The sequence below is a fragment of the Taudactylus pleione genome, unplaced genomic scaffold, assembly GCF_031769625.1.
Source record: "Taudactylus pleione unplaced genomic scaffold, aTauple2 ptg000012l, whole genome shotgun sequence".
In the NCBI taxonomy this organism is placed as follows: Eukaryota; Metazoa; Chordata; class Amphibia; order Anura; family Myobatrachidae; genus Taudactylus; species Taudactylus pleione.
Window position 1 is genome coordinate 705,705 of NW_028284415.1, and position 24,734 is coordinate 730,438.

At 43.5% G+C, this 24,734-nt stretch overlaps 1 protein-coding gene across 1 annotated transcript in view; it reads right to left on the minus strand.

Annotated features, from left to right (window-relative positions):
- Positions 1 to 24,734, minus strand: part of PITPNC1 (phosphatidylinositol transfer protein cytoplasmic 1) — a 285,340-nt gene that overhangs the window by 93,582 nt on the left and 167,024 nt on the right. The window contains exon 3 of the mRNA XM_088468531.1: positions 22,218 to 22,366. Within this exon, the coding sequence (XP_088324657.1) occupies positions 22,218 to 22,366 (149 nt within the window). The remainder of the gene's footprint in view (positions 1 to 22,217; positions 22,367 to 24,734) is intronic.

A 24,734-nucleotide genomic window follows, 5' to 3' on the forward strand; every position in this document is an offset into this window, starting at 1 on the left:
AGGTTGGTTGTCCAGCACCAAGTCAAGTTATTTATGGTCAATGTAATGTAAATATGTGGACAACAAAAGCACAAACCTGTCCACCACCACATAACTGAACCTAATGATGACAGGTAAGCACAATTTACTTCACTTTACTATTTTACTACATTTTTTTCAGAGTTTTTCAATAACAGACTTTTGGCTTAGGGGTGCCGTGAAAACAGTGCTGATACTCTAGGGTGCCGTGGTTCAAAAATGTTTAGGAACCACTGGGTTAGAAATATGTTTAATTATAATAAAAAAAGACCCATAGGTGGTGCTGTGATGATCTTGCTTAGCAGCTATGATATATACTGAAGAGCGGTTTGAGAAGACATCTGTTTCAAAACGCAGTTTTTCAGTGGTTTTGGTGCTGCCCAATTAACTTAAATCAAAACCACCACAAAACTACCACTTTGTAAGAAAACCACACCACAAATTGAAAGTCCCATTGTTTATATGTATAGAATGGAAACTACAATATACAGATGTGTCCATATACACATAGCCTCCTTACGCATTAACCACTTAACTGACAATTTTTTTCTAACAACCGCTCAGAAATTTATATTTTTTTTCTGAGTGAATTAGGTGAAGAACATGCAGTTTAGCTTATCCAAAATAATTGAATTTAAAAATGTAGTTTTTTTTTATATTTACATTTATAATACATTTAAAAAAAAAAAACATCGGAACATCAGATCACCACCAGCAGAACATTGCAATTTTCATTTTCACAGCGGCTTTGGTCACCAGGCACACTTTAGGGGGTGAGGGGCAGAGCCGTTACTAGACATTTTGGTGCCCTGTGCCAGAAAGAACATCGCCCCCCCCAATAATAAAAATAAAATGTGGCGTGGTCTTGTATCCAAGGGAATCCTATGGCAGGTTGCCTCACAGCCACTGGTGTCGGCTCTTCTGCCCTGTCCCTGATGGATGATGGATGAGGAGGAGCGGGAGTATTTTTCCAATTAAGGGATTCAAGGAAAACTGTGGCCGAGAGGTGCAGATATTCAATCATTTTGCGGATATTGCCAAGAATTAAATTTCCCCTGTAAATGTCTTGTTTTTTAGAAATGGGAACTTAGGGCCTGATTCACTACAGATCGCAACTGCGATCATGGCTGCCTGCGATATGCTAATCCCATGCGATCGCTATGCCACTGCAGCACTACATAGCCAACCTTTCCTCACACACATTCGTAATGTTTAGCAAGACTGCAAAATCATCGGTAACATCGAGAACAATCGGAGCCTCACGCACACTTGCACAAACTCTGACCTTACTCAGGAATTGCTAACCTCATCGCACGCACTGAGTACTAAAGCTGCATATGGCATTGCAGTGCCTAATCTATGCATGCCACTGCAGCAGCACGCAGGCGTTTCGCCAACCACCCCCCCGTCACCTCTTACAAATGGCACTTTCTGACAAAAACTCTGCGATGGGTCTGCGTAGTCTCTGCGATCATAGTCTCTCCGTGGCCGGTTTGCGCACTGTTGCATATGCATGCGCAGAACGCAACAGTCGGCCAATTGAGTGCGTAATCACAGTTGCAATCCTTGCTGAATCAGGCCCTTCATTTCTTATTTAATCTTTGCTCATTTATTAAAAATACAGCTGGCAGGGCATTTGATGTTTCAATAAAACTTATACAAAAAAAAACCTACTAAAATAATACACAATGGAAAGGGATTACATAATGTTGAAAAATACGCATAACCCCTCTCATTTAAGGACTGCAGTCTTCCCTAGCATCAGTGGGGTTAACCCTAAAATGGGCAACTTTTAAAAGAAAAATAAAACATAAGGGCCTTTTATTGCACAAGACCGAGGTCACATCAGGTGTTAGAATGTGATGCTGTAGTAGTTATCAGCTGCTGGACACAGAATAGACACACTGCACGCTTATCAGGTTGTAAGACCAAAGGTTCCCCCCTTCCCTGACCAGGCTGTCAATGAATGGGAAGAGGAAGATGCATTGTAATTAGTTGCAAACATAAACATCCCACAACCTCTGACCTGGGCGTTGGACCCTTTTGCTGCCTGCACCCTGCAGGAACTAGACGGACACACAGTTGCAGACTTACTGTCACGATCCTGGCTAGTTTTTACCTTTTGTGACTAACCTCTGCCAGCTGCTCCATGGATCTGTGTTTGTGGTTCTCCTGGGACATCTGCTCTGGCTGAATTATGCTGGCTGTAACATCTCTGTGTGTGCAGGCTGCTCTCCCCCCACACTGATTAAACACCTGGACTCTGCCCTGTCTGTGAGCATTGCTAGTCTTAATTGGAATCACAGGTGTGGTCCTGATTCTCAAGGGCTGCAGAGATGATTACTCCCTCTGTATGTTGTGCCTTGCTCCACTCTGAATGCCACTGCCAGACCACCTGTCTGTATCCACCAATCGCTGCCAGACTCTAGGTATATAGATCCTCCTCTAATAGCACTCAGTGCTTGAACATCTAGTTATGTTCCGTGGTGTACTACTTGTGCTTTAGCTGTACCTCTGTGTACCAGTATGTCCCAGGCTCCTGCCGGTTCCTAGACCAGTGCTATCCGTAAGCCTGCTGCGCTCTGCTATCCACGCTACCATTTCTCACCCACGGCTCCCAGGCCGCTCCAAGTAGCTTCCACGCTACCATCTCTCACCTACGGCTCCAAGTAGCTTCCACGCTACCATCTCTCACCTACGGCTCCCAGGCCGCTCCAAGTAGCTTCCACGCTATCATCTCTCACCTACGGCTCCCAGGCCGCACCAAGTAGCTTCCACGCTACCAGCTTCTCCACACGGCTCCCAGGCCGCACCAAGTAGCTTCCACGTTACCATCTCTCACCTACGGCTCCCAGGCCGCTCCAAGTAGCTTCCACGCTACCATCTCTCACCCACGGCTCTCCAGCCACTCCACGCAGCCACCCAGCTACCAACGTCTACCCACGGCCTCCCAAGCCACAACAAGTAGTTTCTACGCTACCATCCATCTGCAAGCCCATCTACTAGTAACCCGACCAGCTCAGTCAGCCTACCTGCCGGTCCCAGTCCGGTCCCTCCAAGTTTCTTCTGGTCTCATTCCAACGTCTCAAGTTTCCAGTTCCAGACACTCATCACCAAAGGCAGTTCTCACTGCTACCCACTTCTTCTAATAAAAGAGCTATTCATATTACCCATGGTTCCAGTCCAGTCGGCCTCCAGTGATTCCAGTTCATCACCTGATACAGGTAACTCGCAGACACCAACTGTGACACTTACATTGGAGAGTTTCACAGCCAGATTGATTAATCTCAGCAGAAAGTAGCCCGGGGAGATGAAGCAGACCACCAGCAGCACCTCCATAGTAGCCAGCTTGCCTTATGCCAGGGATGGCCAGCCTGTAGCTCCTTTGTTTCTAAAATGTGGCTCCCCCCACTGGAACTGGGATAACTGGTCTAGGAAGGGATCAGAGACTAAAGAAGCATCTGATCACTTCAGAGGCCAGCTCTCCCAGTGATGCATTGCGCGGGTGACGTCATGTGAGGATCCTGCCCTTCATGCCTGCTGGATCTAGTTAGATCCAGTCAGAGCGAGGCAGCGTCAGCGGGATCCAGAGTAGGTCCCAGAGCCAGCGTGGTCAGGTAAGTACTGGGCTGGGGGCACTACTTTATGGGGCACAAATACAGGGGGCACTGCTTAAGGGACACTACTTCTGGGGGTACAAAGACAGGGGTCACTGCTTAAGGGCCACTACTTTAAGGGGCACAAATACAGGGGGCACTGCTTAAGGGGCACTACTTTAGGCAGCACAAATACAGGAGGGACTGCGTAAGGGGCACTATTTTAGGGGGCACAAATGCAGGGGGCATTGCTTAAGGGGCACAACTTTAGGTGGCACAAATACAAGGGGCACTGCATAAGGGCCAAAACTACACGGGGCACTGCATAAGGAGCATAAATACAGGGGGCACTGCATAAGCGACACAAATACAGAGGGCCCTGCCTAAGGGGCACAAATACTGGGGGCATTGCATAATGGGCACAGCTACAGGGAGCACTGCATATGGGCCACAAATACTGGGGGCATTGCTTAATGGGCAAAAATATAGGAGGCATTGCAGAAGGGGCACAACTACTGGGGGCATTGCATAATGGGCACAGCTACTGGGGGCGTTGCATAAGGGCTACAACTACTGGGGGCATTGCTTAATGGGCACGACTACTGGGGGCATTGCAGGAGGGGCACAACTACTGAGGGCAGTGCATAATGGGCACAGCTACAGGGGGCATTGCATAAGGGCTACAACTACTGGGGGCATTGCTTAATGGGCACAACTACAGAGGGGCACTGCATATGGGGCACAACTACAGGGGGCACAGCATAATGGGCACTGGCTTTCTCAATGTATTTTATGTGGTTCTGGATTTCAATATGTATTTTATGTGGATATGTATTTTAAATATATCTTATGTGGATCTGGCTTGTTTCTGTGTATTTTATGTGAACGTGGCCATTTCAATGTTTCCTATATTGCTCTGGCTTTTTCTTTCACTTCAACATTGAAAAAATTATATCGGGAACTTGGGCTCGCCGCCAGCGTGACTAAAAACGGGGATGTGACACAAGGTCATGCTCCTGCAAATGTCATACCAAAGGAGTGCGCACAAAAATGGGGTGTTGCCTTGTAACAGCTAGGCTATGCCCCATTTTTGCGCACGTGCCTTCGGCGCATGCATGTGATCGTCTCTTCAACTTGACCACGCATATTTTTTTGTCTCTTTGCCTCTGGCTGGCCACCCCTGCCTTATGCAGTACACAGTGGGCTCCTTCAGTGCAGGCGCTGCTGCTCCTCATACCTCACACATTTTGGCTCCTGAAGGGGAAGTGAGAGGAACGGGAGGGGGTGGTGACAGGGAGGAGTAGAAGGAAGGGCAGAGGCAGGGAGAGGGCTCAGAGGGGAGAATCTGTCCAGTGGTGTTACTGATCCCAGCCCGGGGGTGGGGCCAGCTGCTAGAGGTACAGCGCTGCTTGTGAATAAGAAGAAAGTGGGGAAACAAACGGAATGTGCCCCTGCTTTCCTGTGAGCAGGAGCACTGATCATAGCGAAGAGCTGCTCTGTCAAGCCAGCGCCAATCCCTGTCTCGCGCTCGGTGCAATATTATGTAATAAATGTATTAGAGGCAATATTACTATATTAAATGATAACTGATCTCTAATAAGGCCAATAAAAATGTGTTTATGACAGGGAAACAAATATTTTTTGGCACTGTAAATGGTGCCCATATAATAAAATGTATTTTCTCATCATAAATACATTTTTATTGGCCGTATTAGCAATCATTTAATACTGGCAACTTAATATAATCTATGTAATACTTCTCTAAGGCCTGTCCTATCTCCAACATGCATGTGTAGTGGGAGTCGGAGCATGCGCCACCCGTCCAATAGCTCTACCGCTAGGGAGAGGGACAGACCTAGTTGGAGAGGAGGAGAACCAGCCGGGCTGCTGGGAACCGGCTAAATATGGGGGCGGAACGGAGAGGGGAGCAGGACAGAGCAGGGGTGATGGGGTGGGACAGAGCAGCAGAGAAAGGAGTGGGACTGGGCGGAGAAGGGGCAGACTCAGATGACCTGGCATACTGACCATGACCCTTTACTAGTGTATATAATAATTATTTGGCAAAGTCCATCCAGTCTCTGATACGCTAACAGGGCCGGTTCTAGACCAAGCGGAGCCCAGTGTGAAAATTTCTTTTGGCATCCCCCCCCCCATACAAAAAATTAACATATCTCACTTTAAGCATGAGGATACGTGGTGCAAGGACTCATATCGAATCTCTGGCCCTGATTCAGAACCGGACGGTCTGACCACCCACAGTTATAGCGAGCGGCCAGTAAGATGGTCACGATGGTCATGACCATCGGGCTTGCGATGAGACCCTTGTGGTAGGGTCTCATCTGCCGCAAGCCCTGGAGTGCTTTTGGCTCTATCAGAGCCAAAAGCACTCCCACTGACATCACTTGTGATGTCAGTGGGGCTGGCCCCTGACGGTAGGCGTTCCCATGGGAACGCCTCCATCTGGCCAGCCACGCCCCAGGCACGCCCACCAAAGGGGGCGTGCTGTCACTCACCATCGACTGCAAGCCCCCTTTGTAGCGAGACCCATAGCGACGGCTTGCCCGTCGCTATCCGAGTCTCGAGCATGCGCACTGGGCCAACATCGACCCGCTTGCGAGCGCTCAGCGCTCGCGAGCGGGTCTGAATCAGGCCCTCTGGCCTTTTTTTAAACACTGATTGCATATGTTTTCCAGCATTTTGCATTTTTAATTCAATAATAGTGTACTAAGTACTTGGGATTAGTATTTTTACTGACCCCTCTATACCCTACACTACATTACTGACCCCTCCATACCCTACACTACATTACTGACCCCTCTATACCCTACACTACATTACTGACCCCTCAATACCCTACCCTGTTTTGCTGACCACTCTATACCCTATATTAGATTACTGACCTCTCCATACCCTACACTACATTACTGACCAAAGGGAAAAGGGCCCGTTTCCCAGAAAGTGCTCCGCTTATGTCAAGTGCCTCAAGTAACCAATCCATCTGCTATCACACTATCAAAGGGGCGTCTTTATACAGGTGCAAGCGCATAGTGCTTAGTGGGTGGCTTTACGCGACGCAGTGTGAGCACATGATTTAAATAACCGGCCCCTTTTACCCAGCGAGCGGCCGAAAACAGCGTCCGGGTGTGAATCAGGCATTTAGTCTCTACAGCAGTTTACTCGGAGTTCCCAGTAGTTTCATCCAGCCTTGAGTCCCTGTCACCACATACCAAGGCTGAGTTCCGTACGATCAGTTTGAGGCCCTAACGGCTGGGATTCCAGTTCAGATTCCAGGCCTGAGTTTCCCTCTCATACTGCCAAACTAGCCAAGGACAATCTAGCATATATATTCTACCCAATCCTGCTCCATGAGCATGCAATTTATCAAGTCCCGCAATTTTACCAACATTGCTACTTCAGCTGGTCCCAAGGGTCCCAAAATGGATCTCAAACCATCGGTTCCCTTGCATTGGGCTCACCAGAGCACATCTCCAGCAACTGGTTTTTTTTTTGTTTTTTTTTCAATATTTCTTTATTGAAGCACAATAATTGTATACAACAGTACAAACATTACACAGATAAAATTGGTATTAACAGTGACATACTTATAGCATATACACACAAAAAACATCTGGTAACCGATGTAGTAACTAATCAGTAAATATCTTCACCAATACATCATTGCAATACAATTAATAAAACAAAATATATATATATATATATATATATATATATAAATGACACTAACAAATTCGTGTTATATGAGCCTGGGTTCTTGACATCTCTTCATACCTCCCATTGGGACAATTATATACATTAAAACAGTATCGGGGGATAGCTTGCACAGATACGTGTTTCATACCAGAGTGTATTCCTAAAACATCTCTCTAATTGTTCTTTCAATGATTGGGACAATGTTTCGATGTAACTTTCCCAAGTAGAAAAGAACATTTCAATGAACTTTTCTTTCTGCATCGTGGCCTGAAGCCACTCCATTCGAAAGATGTGGAAAAGTTTTCCTTGAAACATCGTTAGTGCAGGTGCTGTGGCCTGCAACCATACATGCAAAATGCATTTCTTTGCTGCCGTTGAAATAATAATTACTTTTTGACCCCTCTCGGTACTTTAGTTTCCTTAGGTGTGATACCGAATATTGCCCATTCAGGTGTTAATGGAAGGCAATTTACCAAATATCTATTGACATAATTTCCCACCAAAACCCAGTATAATTGGGAAGTTCCATAAACAATGCATCAATTCCGCGTCCTGCGCTCCGCAACGAAGACATCCAGAATCCTCCAACAGTCCCATTACATATCTACGATGAGGAGTGAGATAGGTCCTGTGTAATACAGCAATTGTTTTTTAACATGTAGATTAAGTAATTAGCAGCTCTCAATGGTAGAGAAACTAGTGCTGCGCAACCAGTGTGAATATTTCAGGTTCGAAAGAAGTGAACTGAAGTAACCCGTTGAGGATAATCAAGAAGGATTTTAATGAAATACCAGAAGATGTGATCACAATAGTGACCAAGTGCATCTGGCCTATAGCTGGGTACACACTCACAGTGACAGATATATTCCCCGATCAATTGATCAGCCAATATATCTGGTGCCTGTCTGCCAGTGTGTACCCGCGATATGTCTGTGAACGACGTCGTTCACAGACATATTGCGTCGGCTGTGCTGCACAGTGGATGGACAGATATATCTGCAGACATATCTGTCCATCGGCAAGTGTGTACAGGCGATCAGCCGACTGCCCGTACACATGCAGCGGCGGGGAGGGGGGCACCCTCGCCCCACCCCCAGGCCAGCGGGAAACGCAACGGCCTGGAAGATGATGGTCGTTCATTGTATATGAACGTCCATCATCTACAGTTATAGCTGCAGATCACTCGATCTGCAGATATGTCTGCTATGTGTGTAGCCTCCTTTACACGTCTCATTGAGTAGACCAGCTTCATTAGAGGCATGTAGATACAATTTTTCATGTTGAACTTATACTTCACTCTAAATGATGCATGATTAGTTTCACCTGTTATTCATTCTTAATAGGATTAAAACAGGGGATCAAAACAGATATTAATAAGATAAGCAGGTTACTAGGAACTACCACAGAACCTGCATAAGTCTATGTGAACATGATCACACCATCTTGGGCATGTGGTTGTGCCTCCCTAGCAGGCATGGGCACTTTGTTCCGATTTGTCATCACCCAGCAGCTATATCATATATTACTATAGTTTAATTATTTATCTGAGCCAGTGACTTGTGATATGGATTGGAGATTTTCTATGTAAATAGAACTATTTAAGTAATGATCCTATAGCTTCCATTCCACTACAATGTACCAATATATTAAGTTGGGTTAGTTATTACATGGATAAATATTACCTTGCCATGGTATGCTGTAGTCTGCTTATTCATTTTGCTTGCCCAAACCCTTGTTACATAATACATTAATTAGATATACATCTTGCATTTGGACAAATCTCCCCTCAAAAAAAGTCTTTTTTTCCTTTGAAAGAAATTATTTAACATTTCATCTCTGTTATTAGATCTGTGCTGTGTTTCCACCTCCTGCTAAGCAGCAGTTTCACCCCATTTCATTCCGCAAGCAGATAATTATGTGTGGAATCAAACTGCCAGCCAGACAGTTCTGCTGAGACTGGATTTGTTTCTATAATGCAGCTGTCTTGAAAATGATTTACATAGACCAATAATAGTCATATCTCTTGCATTTTCTGCCATGTTGATAATGATGCTATCAATTTTGCCAAGATCTTAACTTTGCATTGTAGTCATTCAGGCTCCAAACAATACGATATTGGAACAAGTGCCTGATAGTGGTCACAATACTGAAGCACGTATGACCAGAGTGCAAACCTTCCTATTAATGTAAGGCGATCTTCTCCCTGCAGTATGCACACCAAGTGATATAGGGACCTAGCCCATGTAAAGTTGCAAGTTTTTGTTTTGCTTAATCACTTAACAAATGTATCAAATAGTGTACTAAAGTAGCAGTGGATGCATGACACATTGGAACAAAAAGGATGGGGGATGTGAGATCAGACTACTGTCTTTTCAAAATTAATTGATACATCAAATTTTCATCACACAAATAGATAGAGTAATGAGCTCAGGGCCTGATTCAGAGCGGCTCGTAAGCGGCCGCTCGTTCGTTCCGAGCGATGTTTGCCCAACTACGCATGCGCACAGATCATAATACGCATCCGCGAACCAGTCAGTGTGGCCGAAAATCGTTTGTTCGCTAAATAGCGAATGCCTTCTAATATTAGTGACAGGAGGAGGCGTATGTGGGTGGTAACAGGGGAAGGTGCTTGAAAACGGGGAGTGGAGATCAGAACGCAGGCGTGCTTAAAGGTCAAAACGGGCGTTTTATGGGTGTGCAGAATTAATACAGCAGCGTCACTGACCACGTCACTGGGTTATTTTATAGTCAGAACTGCTCGCAAATTTGTGGTAGGAAAAACCAACCACAAGAATAGCGAGCAGTTCATACGCTGGTCGATGTACTCGATTAATCTAATAAATAGCGGACATTACGTAGGATGCGAGAGGCCAGGGGGCGTAGTTATCCAAACAACGACCGCAAGTTTTGTTCGCTCGTTCAGACATAGAGGCGTGAACAGACCGCAAAGAGCGAACGGTTCATTTGAATAGCCACCCCTTTTTTTCTGAACGAACGACCGCAAATAGCGTCCGGCTCTGAATCAGGCCCTTAGGCAGCGAGATCACCATCTCTTATGAACGATTGGTAGCAGCACCACTCACATACAAGAAAACTTAACTCCTGTCCCGTTGCAAGTAATCATAAAGCATCATCTGTCTCTCTAAAAGGGAAGGGACATCACATAGCAACCCAACAACCCACATAACAAGCAATTCACAGTGCACCCTTTACTCATAAGCAATCCAAAAGCTCTCATAGCCCAGGATCATTTGCATAGGCAAGAAAAGTCTCAGAATATGGCAAGGGGTAACATATTCAGTGCAAAGACCTTCCAGTTGGGTCGCAATAGCCTGTCAGTTGCAGACAAAATCTCTGCCCTGAATCTCTGCCATTAAGTCTGTGGGTTGAGCGAGGGTTGGTCCATGATGTTGATCATGACTATAGTCACCAGTTCCCTATATTGATACAATAGGCGAGGAGTCGATGTGTACATCCCAGTAGAACTTAGGCCAGGATTGAATTGTGACGATTTTCTCAAATACAGTCAGGAAGGTGCTGGCAGGGTGACTGCTGGGCAATAGCTTTGCTGCCCACCCTTTGAGCAGCCCCTGGTTCATGCTTATATGAACAGCTTCCTTAGAATGAAAGACATGCAGGTATGTTATTTTTTTACAGTGACACTTTGTAAAGTTGTATCACCATTCAAAGCAATACAGTAAATAATAAGATGCAGCTCTCAAATTAAAGTATGATTTAAAAAAAGAAGAAATTTAACTATTACTGTAAAATGTAACAAAGTCCAAAATATGTTACTATGCAAATGTATTAGTAATGTTATTACCATATGACTTAGAATGCCAGGGGCACAAATGTGCTGTAACCCATAGCAATTAATACGTTTTGAGCTTTGCCTTTAACCATCTGCTTTGTTATGATGAAAGCTCATGCCCGATTGGCCTTCAGGTATACAGTGCATTTATTCAATCCACACCAAGTTATGAAGTAGTGAATATTTTGGAGGGAGACAAATGATTGGTAACCCCCCTCCTGTAGGGTTAAGCAGACATTTTTATTGTGGACTCCTCCTATAAGATTCTGACACTCATAAACGTCTCCTGCGGCCATTCCAATGGAAGATATTTAATTCAAGTAATAGTCTTGGCTCCTCTTCCTCTCTGAATTGAACATTTCCAATGCATAATTTGTCACTTAAATACTTTCCAGCTTTTAATAAGAACGGAACACAAAACTCTAATTTACCACAGAAAGAGATTTTTTTTTTTTATGCTTCCTATTGATTTTCCTTTTCAGATATTTGATGGAGCTTTTAAAGTGGAATTGAATTTAAAAGTCAGATTTTCCGAAGGAGACTAAATACATTGAATGCATTAGCACACAGGAGGCATATTGACATAGAGCTGTGGGGAATCTCTATAGTCCGGAACAGGGGCAAACGCAGGAATTCTAGAAGGGGGTTTCGAAATGCTTGAGTTTTAGGGGTAAATTTACTAAGAATCGAGTTTTGTCGAGTTTTGGTTTTTTAAATCTCGATTTGCATCGCCGAAACTCGGGCTGGTTTTTTTTTTTTTGGTTGTGCAAATTTACTAAGAAGTGAGTTTAGGTGAAAGTCAGTTTTCCGATGGTGAAGCAAATCGAGATTTCTCTCCCGAGTTACAAGTGAAGATGAGATTTCTCACCCGACATTGCAGTGTTTTCTCTCACTGGAAATCTCGCCCAAGCTAGCAGCCTGCACATATCAGTGAGATATGTGTTGGCTGCTTATGTTGTAATTGTTAAGAAATTTTTTTTTTTAATTAAAAATGACATGAGGCCCCCCAAAAAAACACTAACCAGCCCCGGACTAGGCAGGCTGTCCTGGTCCCTAAAATTATGGGGTACAAAATGAATAGGGTACCCCCGTAAATTAGGCAACAGCACCAGGCAGGTGGGACAGGGCTGGTTTAAAATATAGGGGCAAAAATTTTGCGTAGGGGTACCCCTATATTTCAAACCAGCCCTGGACCCTTTCTAGCGGGGGACTGATGCCACAGCCAGGGAAGCCCTTTCACCGGGCCCCCCAGCCACAGCATCAGTCCTTACCGCTAGTCAGTCCAGGCCAGGGATCCCTGAGGATATGAGTACCCCTTCAATCAAGGGGTACCCCTCTCCAGAGCACCCTTGGCCTAGGCTGATAGCCTGGGGCTATCCCTGCCACCCCTGGGTGGTGGGTGGCGGGTTGATAGTATCTGTGTTGTGTAAAATTAGATAAATCAACATTGTCTTTCCAGTCGAACTACAAGTGCCAGCAAGCCTCCCCCGCATGCTGGTACTTGGAGAACCACAAGTACCAGCATGCGGGGCATTCAGGGCCTGCTTGGACCTGTAGTTCACCTGTAAAGAAATGAGTAAAAAAACACTACACACACCGTGAATTAAAAGTTTTATTACATACATACATACATACACTGACTTACCTGCTGCCAGATGTTCGCGTCCACTTGTCAACGTAAAGTATCCGAGGGACATACCTGCAAGAAAAAGCCATCACTCACCCTTATGTCCTGCGACGTTCTCTGCAGATATCCAATTCTGTGGGCGGAGACACTATAACAGCATGTATCACCATACTGTAACAGTGTTGCTAATGTTTTCAGTCTCCCGGCCGACAGCCAATCAGCGGCGGCTACCATTAGCAGCCGCTTATTGGCTGGGACCCACGTGGAGGAGCCGCTCATTGGCTAAGTCCACGTGGGTCCCAGCCAATGAGCGGCCGCTAATGGAAGCCGCCGCTGATCAGTCTAAGTATATTGAAAAAGATGTATTCATTCTAAGTATATTGAAACTCCCGGATCCATGTTTGTATGTTGAGAAAGCTGGATCCATCCTCAATATATAGCTAAAACTGTATCCACACTAAATTCACCCATACACACCCTGAAATACCAGATCCATACTAAGGGGCATATGTAATACACTATGAGATGCAGGTTCATAGATTTAAAGCGACAATCATTTAAAAGGCAAAACCAGATAAACTTGCCGGAATCTCGCCAGAGCCTGCATCTCACAGGCTATTACAGAAGCTCCTTAATGTATACAATTCACTAGTGATTGTCTGACTTATTTGTGAAAGAGAACGTTTGGCACCTCACCTTTATTATTAGGATAGGGTTAGAATACTGACCGCCAAGTGTTCGTATTCAAACCCTGTCGGGATTCTAACCACGGGCATCCTGTACTCATCCCATTACCACAATTGTGTTCAAGCAGCGATTTCCACATAGGTAATTTGTATTGGCACTCAGTTTAAAAAATGTGGGAGTCTCAATGAAAACAACCCCAATGTTACGCTAACTAGGAAAAACAGTAATAAAAACCGTAGAAGTATGATACTGCACCTTAAATTCTTTGCTGTTGGGGAATATAGACAGAAAATAGACAGTTATTGTATTACCAGTGGCAAGTTGTCACAGGTCATTGTGCAGAAAACAAAATAAATCAAACTGCAATTTTCCCTAGAAAGTAATTGTGATTCTACACTTCTCCAGTTTCCCAGTGAGGTGATATATGGAATATGGCTGGAATCATTGTGGGTTATCATCGATCTCCCACACAACAGGTTGGAAGCTATAAACAGATTACTAGTAGGTTAATGTAAAAGTAGAAAGGTCGGTGTGTGTTTCAATATATAAAAATATTTTTTTTCTTTAAAGTCTAGAAAACTGTATAGAAATCCTGTATAGAAACAGAGATTTCTACCCTTCCACCCTGGTACGGGTAGAGGCCCTGATTCAGAGCCGGACACTCTGACAGAGAGCTCGCTCTGAATCAGGGCCGTCCCTCTGAGTTTTTAGAGCGGCCTCCTGGCCGCTCGTACAGCTGTGGGTGAGGGTGTCGTTTCCGCAAGCTCTGGAGTGCTTTCGGCTCTATCAGAGTCGAGAGCACTCCCACTGACATCACTTGTGATGTCAGTGGGGCCGGCCCCTTTGTAGCGAGACCCATAGCGACGGCTTGCCCGTCGCTATCCAGGTCTCGCGCATGCGCACGACGGGCACTGGGCTAACATCGACCCGCTTGCGAGCGCTCAGCACTCGCGTGCGGGTCTGAATTAGGCCCACAGTCTCATCAGTCACCTGCCTGGCAATCCCACACCCTCCTTAAGGTGTCTATCCACTAGACGATTAAAATGAGCAATTGAATGATAAAGATATCATTCGAACGTTCGATAATCGTTTGAAAATTGTTTAAAAATTGGTCTTTTAGACATCTATCATCGTGCAAATATGCTGGTCAACCTGACGTTAACGTCAGGTTCAGCATGTTTGCAGATGATTGATTGTGCCTACACTGAACGACTGCTCGCTCAGTGTAGGCACATCACAGACTGACAAACGACTGCACGATTACAATGTCGTAATCGTGCAGTCTTTTGCCTGTCTTCTAGTGGATAGGCACCTTTACACTGGCATATTTTTGTGCATATAGAAACATTGTTTTTTGTGATGAGTAGAAAAAAACCGTAGTTATGATACAAGATTGATTTGGCACAGAAGCTTTAATATACAACTGGGTTTATGAAGAGGAAGTTTAGAGAACAGAACAGATGGAGACTGAATAGCAGCTCCCATATACTAGATGTAAATACAACAGAATGGAGTGATCCAGGAAATGCAGTGCATATATTTTTTATAGAGCGTGGGGGAGATGTACTAAAGTCTCCAAAATTATAAATTGGAAAGTGATAAACTACCAGCTACACGACTCCTAACCAGGGATGCCATCAGAGATTGTGGGGCCCGGGACTCACAAAATAGGCAGGGCCCCTCCCCTTCGGTGGGGGGCAGTTTGTCAGAGGTGGGTATTGCTGTGGATAATGTGGGTGGGGTATTACTGGTGCATAAACCAGTTTAAAACATTTATTTTTCTAAATTTGGGCTGTGGTGAGAGAGCAGGGTGAGGGTGGGAGAGAAGGGTGAGGGTGGGAGAGCAGGAGTCTCTGTACCTTATCCTACCCTCCAACATGACCCCTTCCATCAGGTACAAAATGCTCTGCTCCTGGACTTCCCACCTAATTTATGAGTGCAGTCACCTGTGTTGAGCTAGGTAATTGATGAGACAGGTGTTTCACCACAGGTGGCTATGATCATCAATTAAGAGAGAAGTCCAGGAGCAGAGCATATTGTACCTAATGGAACGGGTCATGTTGGAGAGTCTGCCTTATCTGTCTCCACGAGAATTACTGGATGGGAAGTGGGATCCCAGCAGCCTCTCCTGCCCCTCTGAGCCCTTTACCTTCACCATCGCACGGCAGCGGATACAGATATCTTTCCACCCCCAATACTACTGCTACTCCCCCTCCCCAGGCTGTACTCTTCCCGGCCTGGGCTCTCCTCACTGGCTGGCAGTTGCCGGACAGCTCTCCTGCTCCTGGAACGCTGCTGACGCTTCCACTCACACGGACAGAGAGAGGCCCGGGCTAAGTGAGTGACATTTCCAATTTGGTGCCGGCCGCAATTTAATAGGAGCTTGCGGACCGGCAGCCAATCAGGAGCTCCTGATTGGCTGCCGGTCGGCAAGCTCTAATTGGCTCGCGGCCGGAGCCACTTCAATATGTTGACGGTGCTTATCCAGTCTGCTGCCACCCAGGCCCCCTTTCTGCCAAGGCACGGGACTTTAGGCCCGGCCGTCCCCCCCTGATTGCGACCCTACTCCTAACCGTCATGTTGGAAAAATGACAGGAGCTGATTGGTTGGTAGTTTATTACGTTCCAATTTATCACTTTCCAGAGCTTAGTACATCTGCCCCTAACTTTAAAATGGGAATGATTCTCAACTCACCTATGCACAATGGGGGAATTGCTGCCATTTTTCCCACATGTTCATTTTTATTTGTTCCTTAACAACCTACATTTCTGCTAATAATATATATACACACACACATATATATATATCCTATCCCCCTTACAGACATTATCCCCTCTAATCTAAGTAAGTCATTCCACAATACAATCCCCTTCAATTAATTTTTTCATCTTATTCCTATACCACCCCCCAAGCACATTTCCTATCCGCCCTCTCACTCATTCCTCATTCCCCACCTACTTAGCTGATATGTGAGAATGTCACAACGTGCCTTTGAATATTAGTGACTCTTGCTGGGTGTTTCACATATTGTAGTTCTGGCCTATACATTTGTGTCTACATTTAATAAGCTGAACTCTGTAAGCAATGCTAATGGCCTTAGACAAGATGAGACTCTGCCTGAGTGTGTCCATTGTCTGACACATGTATAAGATTGTTGCTGTGATGTACTGGAGATTAGGAATTATGGATTCAGCAGTTGTGACCCTCAGAAGAGAACTCGGAAAGACTTCCGTGCCTCAAGGGAATTGTTATAGAAGGAGAGTGTGATAGTTACGAGTTGAAGGACATGATGGATTAAAAAGAAGTACACTATCACATGTGGCCAACGATGCACAAACCCCAGGGTCACTGCCAACGTCAGCCTGCTTCAGATTCTCTATCCGACATGCAGCCAGTGGCCCTGAGCCAATGCAGAGTCCTGCTGTGTCAGCATCACTGGGGCCCGCGGCTCTGCAACCCTCAGCTATTCTTCACACACAAGGGAACACACTGCAGCACGAACGTCTCACACATACAAGAAAACGAAGGCGCGTCCTCTGCAGATGTTGTTCTGCATTAACTCACATCAATACTACCACCCTCTGAGCCGTCTCCTGACAGAGCTCTGCTTGATGGCACCTGCTGCTGACACTGATTTACATCTTCTTACAATGTTCCAGTTTATTTGGACAATGTAATATCGTCTAACATTCAGATGAATATAATACTGTATATAACTTTGTCATCTACATGACTGCAAATACCGTCCCTGTTATCAGCCATTTTGGGCCCAGAAAGCCAAAAAAGTGTAAGTACTCCAATTAACATTACTTTCGAAATAGAATGAAAAAAAACAAAAATGACTTAGGAGATATTTCAATTGATGAAGAAGTCTGGTGGGACAAAAAGTCTGCTAGTAGGTGGGATCTACTGATCCCTATGAAAACCCATACCGTACTTGCGGTAGTTTGTAGGTGAATGCAGCTCATGTTTGCATGTTAAACAGAGCAGAATTTTGGACTCCGTATTCAAGATGATAACATTTAAGGACTGAAACCAATTATATGCTTTCAATTAATATAATATACATAGTTTCAAACAGCTAATGACAGCAATTTAACTATTCTGGCTCATTGAAATATTTTACAATGCATAATAATCATAAACCTGATTTATATTAATGAGGGCTTAAGCTGCATACACACCTAAAGATTATCTGTCCAACCAGCCAACTAGTTGATTGGTTGGAATGAAAATCTGGTAACATATGGGAGTAACTGATGATCAGCAATTTGCTCCTAAATGCAAGAAAACAGATGAAAATGGTCGTCAGACAAGTTTGTTAAATGTTTGATCTAAACAATTTGTTCAAACAACAGTTTTTGTCCATTTTCCGGTGTTTGGGAGCAAATTGCTGATTGTCATTTACTCCCATACCTTACGAGACTTTCAATCCAACCAATCAACTAGTTGGATGGTTGGACAGGACATCTTTAGGTGTGTACCCAGCTTTAGAACATTTTACTGAAAAACTCAGGCAACATGATTTACCGTCTGACACTGTAACCCCAGAACCTACTAGTGACACTATTTCCTCTTTTTTTTCTAGTTTGAAGTTGCCATCTTTGTCTAGGGAAGATTTAGCCTCACTAAATGCCCCTTGGACTCTAGAGGAAGTTGAGCATGTTATTAAAACTCTCCCTAAGGGCAAAGCTCCAGGCCCTGATGGCTTTATTAACACCTTCTATACTTACTTCTTTTTCTGCTGTTTTAGCTCGTATTCTAGTAAACCTTGTTAATGAAGCTACTAAACTAGGCCATTTTCCAGTTGAACTTTTGGAATCCAAAATAGTTACTATACCTAAACCAGGTAAAGATCTTTCAGATGTTAGAAACTATAGACCAATAGCGTCATTAAATACGGATGTCAAAATATTTGCCCGGCTTATAGCAAATCGAATCTCCCCCTTCTCCCACAGCTTATACACCCCGACCAGGTTGGTTTTGTCTTGGATCGACAAGCCTCTGATAATACCAGCAGAGTGTTTACTATAATTCAATTGCTGTCTCAGGAACAATTCATCCTACTTTCTTTAGACGCTGAGAAAGACTTTGACAGACTTAATTGGGACTATATGAAGTACACGTTGTCTCTCTTTGGTTTTGGCGGTGCCATTTTGGATTCAATAATGGCTTTCTACCAACACCCCTCTGCTCGGGTCTTTAGCAATGGCTTCCTCTCCAACACTTTCCCCATCTTTAATGGCACTAAGCAGGGTTGTCCGCTTTCCCCCCTCATTTTTGTTCTGGCTATGGAACCCCTGGCCCAAAAAATCAGGGACTCTACAGAATTTCCTGGTTACCCCACTCAGAGTGGTCCTCACAAACTTTGTCTCTTTGCTGACGATGTTCTTCTATTTGTTACTAAACCTTTAACTTCTTTACCCATTTTACATAATATTTTGGATAATTTTAGTGCAGCTTCTTTTTACAAATTAAATACATGTAAATCCGATGCTCTCCCAATCAATATATCCTCGTCTGTATTATCCCTTCTCAAACGTAATTTTTCTTATAATTGGAATATTGTGTCTCTTACTTACCTTGGTGTGCAGATTCCAACCCATGTCAAAGATGTCTTTGAAGTTAAATTACTGCCACTGTTTACACATATGTCTGCGCTAGCTCGCACCTGGGGCTCCTATAAGATATCATGGTTGGGACGCATCGCTGCCTTTAAAATGACAATACTTCCCAAATTAATGTATCTATTTCGAACTGTTACTTAGATTTTTCCTTCCCACTATTTAACAATGTTTAAAAAATGAATGGTATTATATGTTTGGAAAAACAAGCCACCACAGTTAGCGGCCCATAAGATGGCTCTTCCAAAAAGATATGGTGGGTTTAAGTTTTCTGACCTTTCCTTGTATCAATCAGCCTGTATACTGGCATATCTCCACAACTGGTTCCTGCCCCCTGGAGTCAAACCCTGGGTCGACCTAGAACGTACTACAGTGGCGGGATTCCCTCTAACAGATCTGCTTTGGCTTCCAAAACAGGTTCGCCCCCTTCCTAAGTTTTGCCCACTAGCTATTGTGGATGCTCTAAAGGTATGGGATACATTATATGTAATGCGGAATGGGGTCTAGCCTCTAGAAATTTATCTATTAAAGCGTTGACTTTTTTAATTCCCCATCTCTCCCTTACCTTATGAATCTCCCATGGGGTATCTACTCTAAATGATTATTTTCTCGGTGATTCTCTACTGTCTTTTTCCCAACTCCAAACAACATTTAGAGTCCCCACTACAGCCTATTCCTACCTCCAAATAACCCATTGGCTTCGCGACATGCATAAATTACCCAAAGCATTGTCCCTACCTCCTCCATTGAGCTTGAGTAAACTATCTTCACAAAACTCTAGGGGGGATATTTCTTATTGGTATGTGGTTATACAGTCTATACCTATCGACAAGTCTACAACGCAACTCCAATGGGAATTTGACTTGCATCATACTTTTACCCCACTACAATGGGAAAGTATCTATACTAATTCATTTCACATGTCTAGGTGTACCAATCATATAGAGATGCATTTTAAACTACTCCATAGACTCTATCTCACCCCACTTAAATTGCACAAAATGTGGTCTTCCTGCTCAAAATTTTGTTGGGAGACAATGTTCTCAGGAGGGTACCATTTTTCATGTTTTCTGGGATTGCCCAATCCTTCGAGGTTTTTGGATTGAGGTATGTGACTTGTTGTCTAAAGTTCTTGGTATGATTGTTAATCCGTATCCGGTTCTAGCATTGCTTAATTGGTGTCCCTGTTCTATTCCTAAAAGTGAACGTTATCTGACAGCCCAAATATTGCTGGTGGCTAGAGCTACACTGGCCCAATTGTGGAAATCTCTGAATCCCTCCATTATATCGCGAGTATTTTCAAAAATTCAGTATAATTTTGAAATGGAGACTTATGATGTTCCCTACTCTACTTCACCTAATTCTCCATTGGTGAAATGGATGTCTTGGCATCTTTACGTCACTGAAGGAGCTGGTGCCCTTCAACAGATCCATATTCCTAGTCCCCCTATTCCCGATTCCCAAGTTTTGCCACAGCAAGATACCTGATTCGGATTTTAGTTTGTTCTATTTGTTGTATACGTGTTTCACTGTGTCTCCAGATGTTTCTATTTGACATTGTTCATTGATTTTCTGTTTTATTTCTTTCTTTCCCTCCCCAACTCTCACACCTTTTTTTTTTTTTGAAATCTATTTTATTTTATTATTATATTTTATTCTATTTTATTTTGTGTGTTTCATTTTTGTTTTTTTGTTTTCTCTTTCCTTTTTTTTTCCCTTTTTTAAATATACAAAAAGTGGGATTTGAATATTTTGCATTTCTGTATTTGAAAAATGTTCTTAATAAATACTATCGATGTTAAAACTCAGGCAACACTTGTTGGATACAAGGATACAAACTAATGTAAAAGCTTCTAACAATTTATTTGTACATATATACACTATATATTATCAACAAGACTCTGATAATAAAAGTGATGTTTGAGTTTTTCCGGTATAATTAAATTTTCGGGTTGGCAATTCCCCCTTCTAGAGGTCTGCAGCTGTTGGACTTCAGTCCACTAATTATGCCTACCTCTCTCAAGTACTTAAGGGCCCCATATATCTTCTGTGCATTTCCTTGATCGGACCGGAACCACCAATCCGGATATACCGATCGGTGGACATCGATGATTGCCAATCCGTTGGGGAATCGGTGAAATTCTTCATGGTTAAATTCCCTGTATTGCTTATCCCGATTATATTTTGGTTGGAATTGACAAATCAGTGAAATTCAACATGTTGGATTTCACCAACACCCCAACCTCGGCGCCTGGGTATAGGAGAACTGGCCCAAATCTTGCAGATGTATGGGGGCCTTTAGTTGATTTATAGTAAATTTATAGTTGGTATCTCCAAAATAATAATTCATGCCACGCAAAACATTGTGGACCTAATTTATAGAGCACTGAATGTGCAGCAAAAAAGCCATGGAAGATTCCTCCACGCACATGTGATTCCAGGTGTGCGAAGAAGCAGAAAAACCCGAGTAGTCCCAATCTCTACTACATTATAAACTGTTAGTCGCTTCTTTTTATTTTAAAATAATACTTTGCTTAGTCAGTGGCATATTCAGGAAAGGAGGGTTGTTAATAGAGGATGATTACCCTGATCGCTTTCCCTAACTCACACACCTTCTCCATGGGTACTTTGGGTGGACATAACCCCCCTCTCCTCCCTGGGGCCAGGCTCTCAGCCAGCACTGCCTCCTCACTCACAAAGCAGCTAATGGATTCACCACTAAGCATTTACATTTTATATTAATCCTGAGGTGACATTGGGACTGTCTATAAGGGAAGCATTCAGTATCCCGTTGGTTGGTCTATAGAACCTGTGGCTCATTTGTGTGCTTGAAGATTTTGGTTTGTAATTGAACAAAGAGCTTAAAAAATGCGCTTCTCTGCCAAAGTACACTGCAAAATGCACCCCATTAAAAATATAGGAGGGTATTGAATGATCACTATATCTGAGCTTGTGAAAAATTAGGCACATCAGTGTGCCTGTTCTCTACACCCTCTATCTGCTCACTCTAATTTTGTGGAAAAAAACATCTTACTTTGTGCTTTGGCAGAAATCCGCAAATACTGAGATGATTTTTTGTGGCACAAAGGCTATTTTGCAGAGCCCAACACTACAGTCTACACCAGTTAGCAGAGGATTCTCACCTGTTCAGGTAGACTCTCTTCTCTGTGAGCTGTCCCGGACCGTGCACTGGGTCCTCATATGGCTCATTCTGAACGACTTCCACCCCTTCTCCCCGGTCGCTTTGCTCATGACTGTGTTTACTAATCATATACAGCTGTCCAATCCTGTACTGCAAGAGGAACACATAAAAATTACAAAGACATTCTAAAGATTATACATCCATAGCACAGATAAGTTGTAGACATACAGAACAGACTCACAGCATAAGTGGTACATAGAAATAAAAATATGAATGTACTACAGATGTGTCCTGCTACGTTTCCTGCGTACGCGGCAAATCGCATGGCGCGAGGCGTGCGCCCGCAAGCTGATACGTGCACTGCGTTCGCACCCACAACTCCATAGGATTGCATAGTGCGATCACAGTGTGCGCCATTGCGGTTAATCACATGGCGCAATACGTGTGTTCAGGTTTGTAGCGCGATCGGCAAGGATGTAAGACGACACATCCGTATGTACTAACAAAGTGCAAATATAAAAGTGCACAGAAACCAATAACAATCATTCAATAATTAGGGGTCTATTTACTAAGCAGTGTTGGGAGACAGAGTGAAAAGTGATAAGGTGCCAGCCAATCAGCTCCCAACTTTCATCTCACAGGCTGTGTTTGAAAAATGACAGTTGGGAGCTGATTGGCTGGCACCTTATCACTTTTCACTCTGTCTACTAACACTGCTTAGTAAATAGACTCCTTAATGTTGAATGACCTAGTGCAGGCTTAGGCAACTACCAGCTTTCAAAGTGTTGTAAAAATACAAGTTCCTGCATGCTTTGTCAGACAAAATCTGGCAGGGTGTTCTAGAACATGTAGTTCCACTACAACTGAAAAGCTATGTATGTTGCCTAACTCTGACCTAGTCCAGTTTAGATGTTGACTAGTAAGGCATGGGACACAATAGTTATAATGCCATCCCTGGTCTAGTACAATTTGTATAATGAAGTTCATTATACAACTTGTTACTAGACCAGGGATGGCATTATAACTCTTGTGCCCTGGCATGCCTTACTAATATGATCTTTTCCTCCGCACTACACACCAACCAGGAATAGATCATCTTCGCCTGGGGATGCTGAAAATATGTGTAAGGGGTCCTTGAGAATATATCTTATTACCATGGAAACCATGGCAGGGATATGTGTGTAGAGTGCATAAAGGTGATTTCGGGTCCTGACCAGGGAAATACTGCTCACTGCTGAATTGGTTAAAGGTTTACATGCACTGAATATTAAAGGAGCAATTTACTATACTGGGCTGGGATACCATAATGTGTCTAGCAATCTGAAGAACTGATGCTGCTTGCAGCTTGGAATAGGTCACATTTGCAATTGCTTTTCAAAGAGCGCTAACTTTTAAAGACAAACCATCAAAAAGCGTTCTTATTTCTAGACATGAATATATTCAATTCCACTTTTACATTTTCATACGGGTGGTGCTGTAATAGCCTGCTGGCCATGGGTAATACAGTTCAGGAGAGCAAGAAATAAATGGCTTGATGTTCATTTTAATGAATGTATCTATAACGATCACCTGTTACCTACACACAATTCAGATAATTTACATATACCGTAGCGCAGCACAAATACATCTTTGGACCCAATATTTGCTTTGAGTTATACAAATATTACAAGATTTCTGACACAGCTCAAAAGGATTGTGGAGCATGATTTCCACATTTCCACAATGCACAATGGAGGAGTTGGCGTGAAGTTTAGCAGCAGAAAACGTTTAATTGTGGACTCGGAGTGACGAGGGGAGGACAAGCGCATTCTCAGGGGCTCTCCATGCTGTGCATGCCAATTCTTGTGCCATAACATTGTTCTAATTCTGCACCAAATCATCTACATTTTTAATGAGGAAAAAAAAAACATTCTCATATACTTAATAATAATGTGAACATTGTGAACAGACATTATTAAAATAAAACTGGATAGTATCAGACAGAAACAATTGTAAGATAATCTTGCTTACATAAATATAGACTATAGTATATGAATAGACTCACGCTCTGCCAGCTCAAATTTGGTGTAATCATCAAGTCCACCACAAACTGGAGGTGGCTGTGTGCCGCTCCGAACAACAAAGAACTTCAGTGCACAACAATTCAGTGATGTGCGGTCAGGTGAGGCAGATCCTCACCTGTCATACTTAGGTATACTCCACAGTTTTTACTATAAAAATTATAAGAAAAATGTAAAGAAAATATTCTAAATATATTTTTTGCATTATTCTAATATTTTCTATAGTCAAAACTCTGGAGTAAAAAGCGTGTGGCAGTATCTTTCTGCACAACACTGAGCAAAACACCCCAAATTTCCAGCACTATATTACTGCTGCACCTTTGTATAATGCTCACATTAACCCTCAGGTTCATATATGTATCTGTAAATCTGGCTCTGACACTAGCCAGTGCCTCCCCAGCCATTTACCTCACTACACGTCACTACGACAAGCCATATATATAAATTAGCATTTCAGC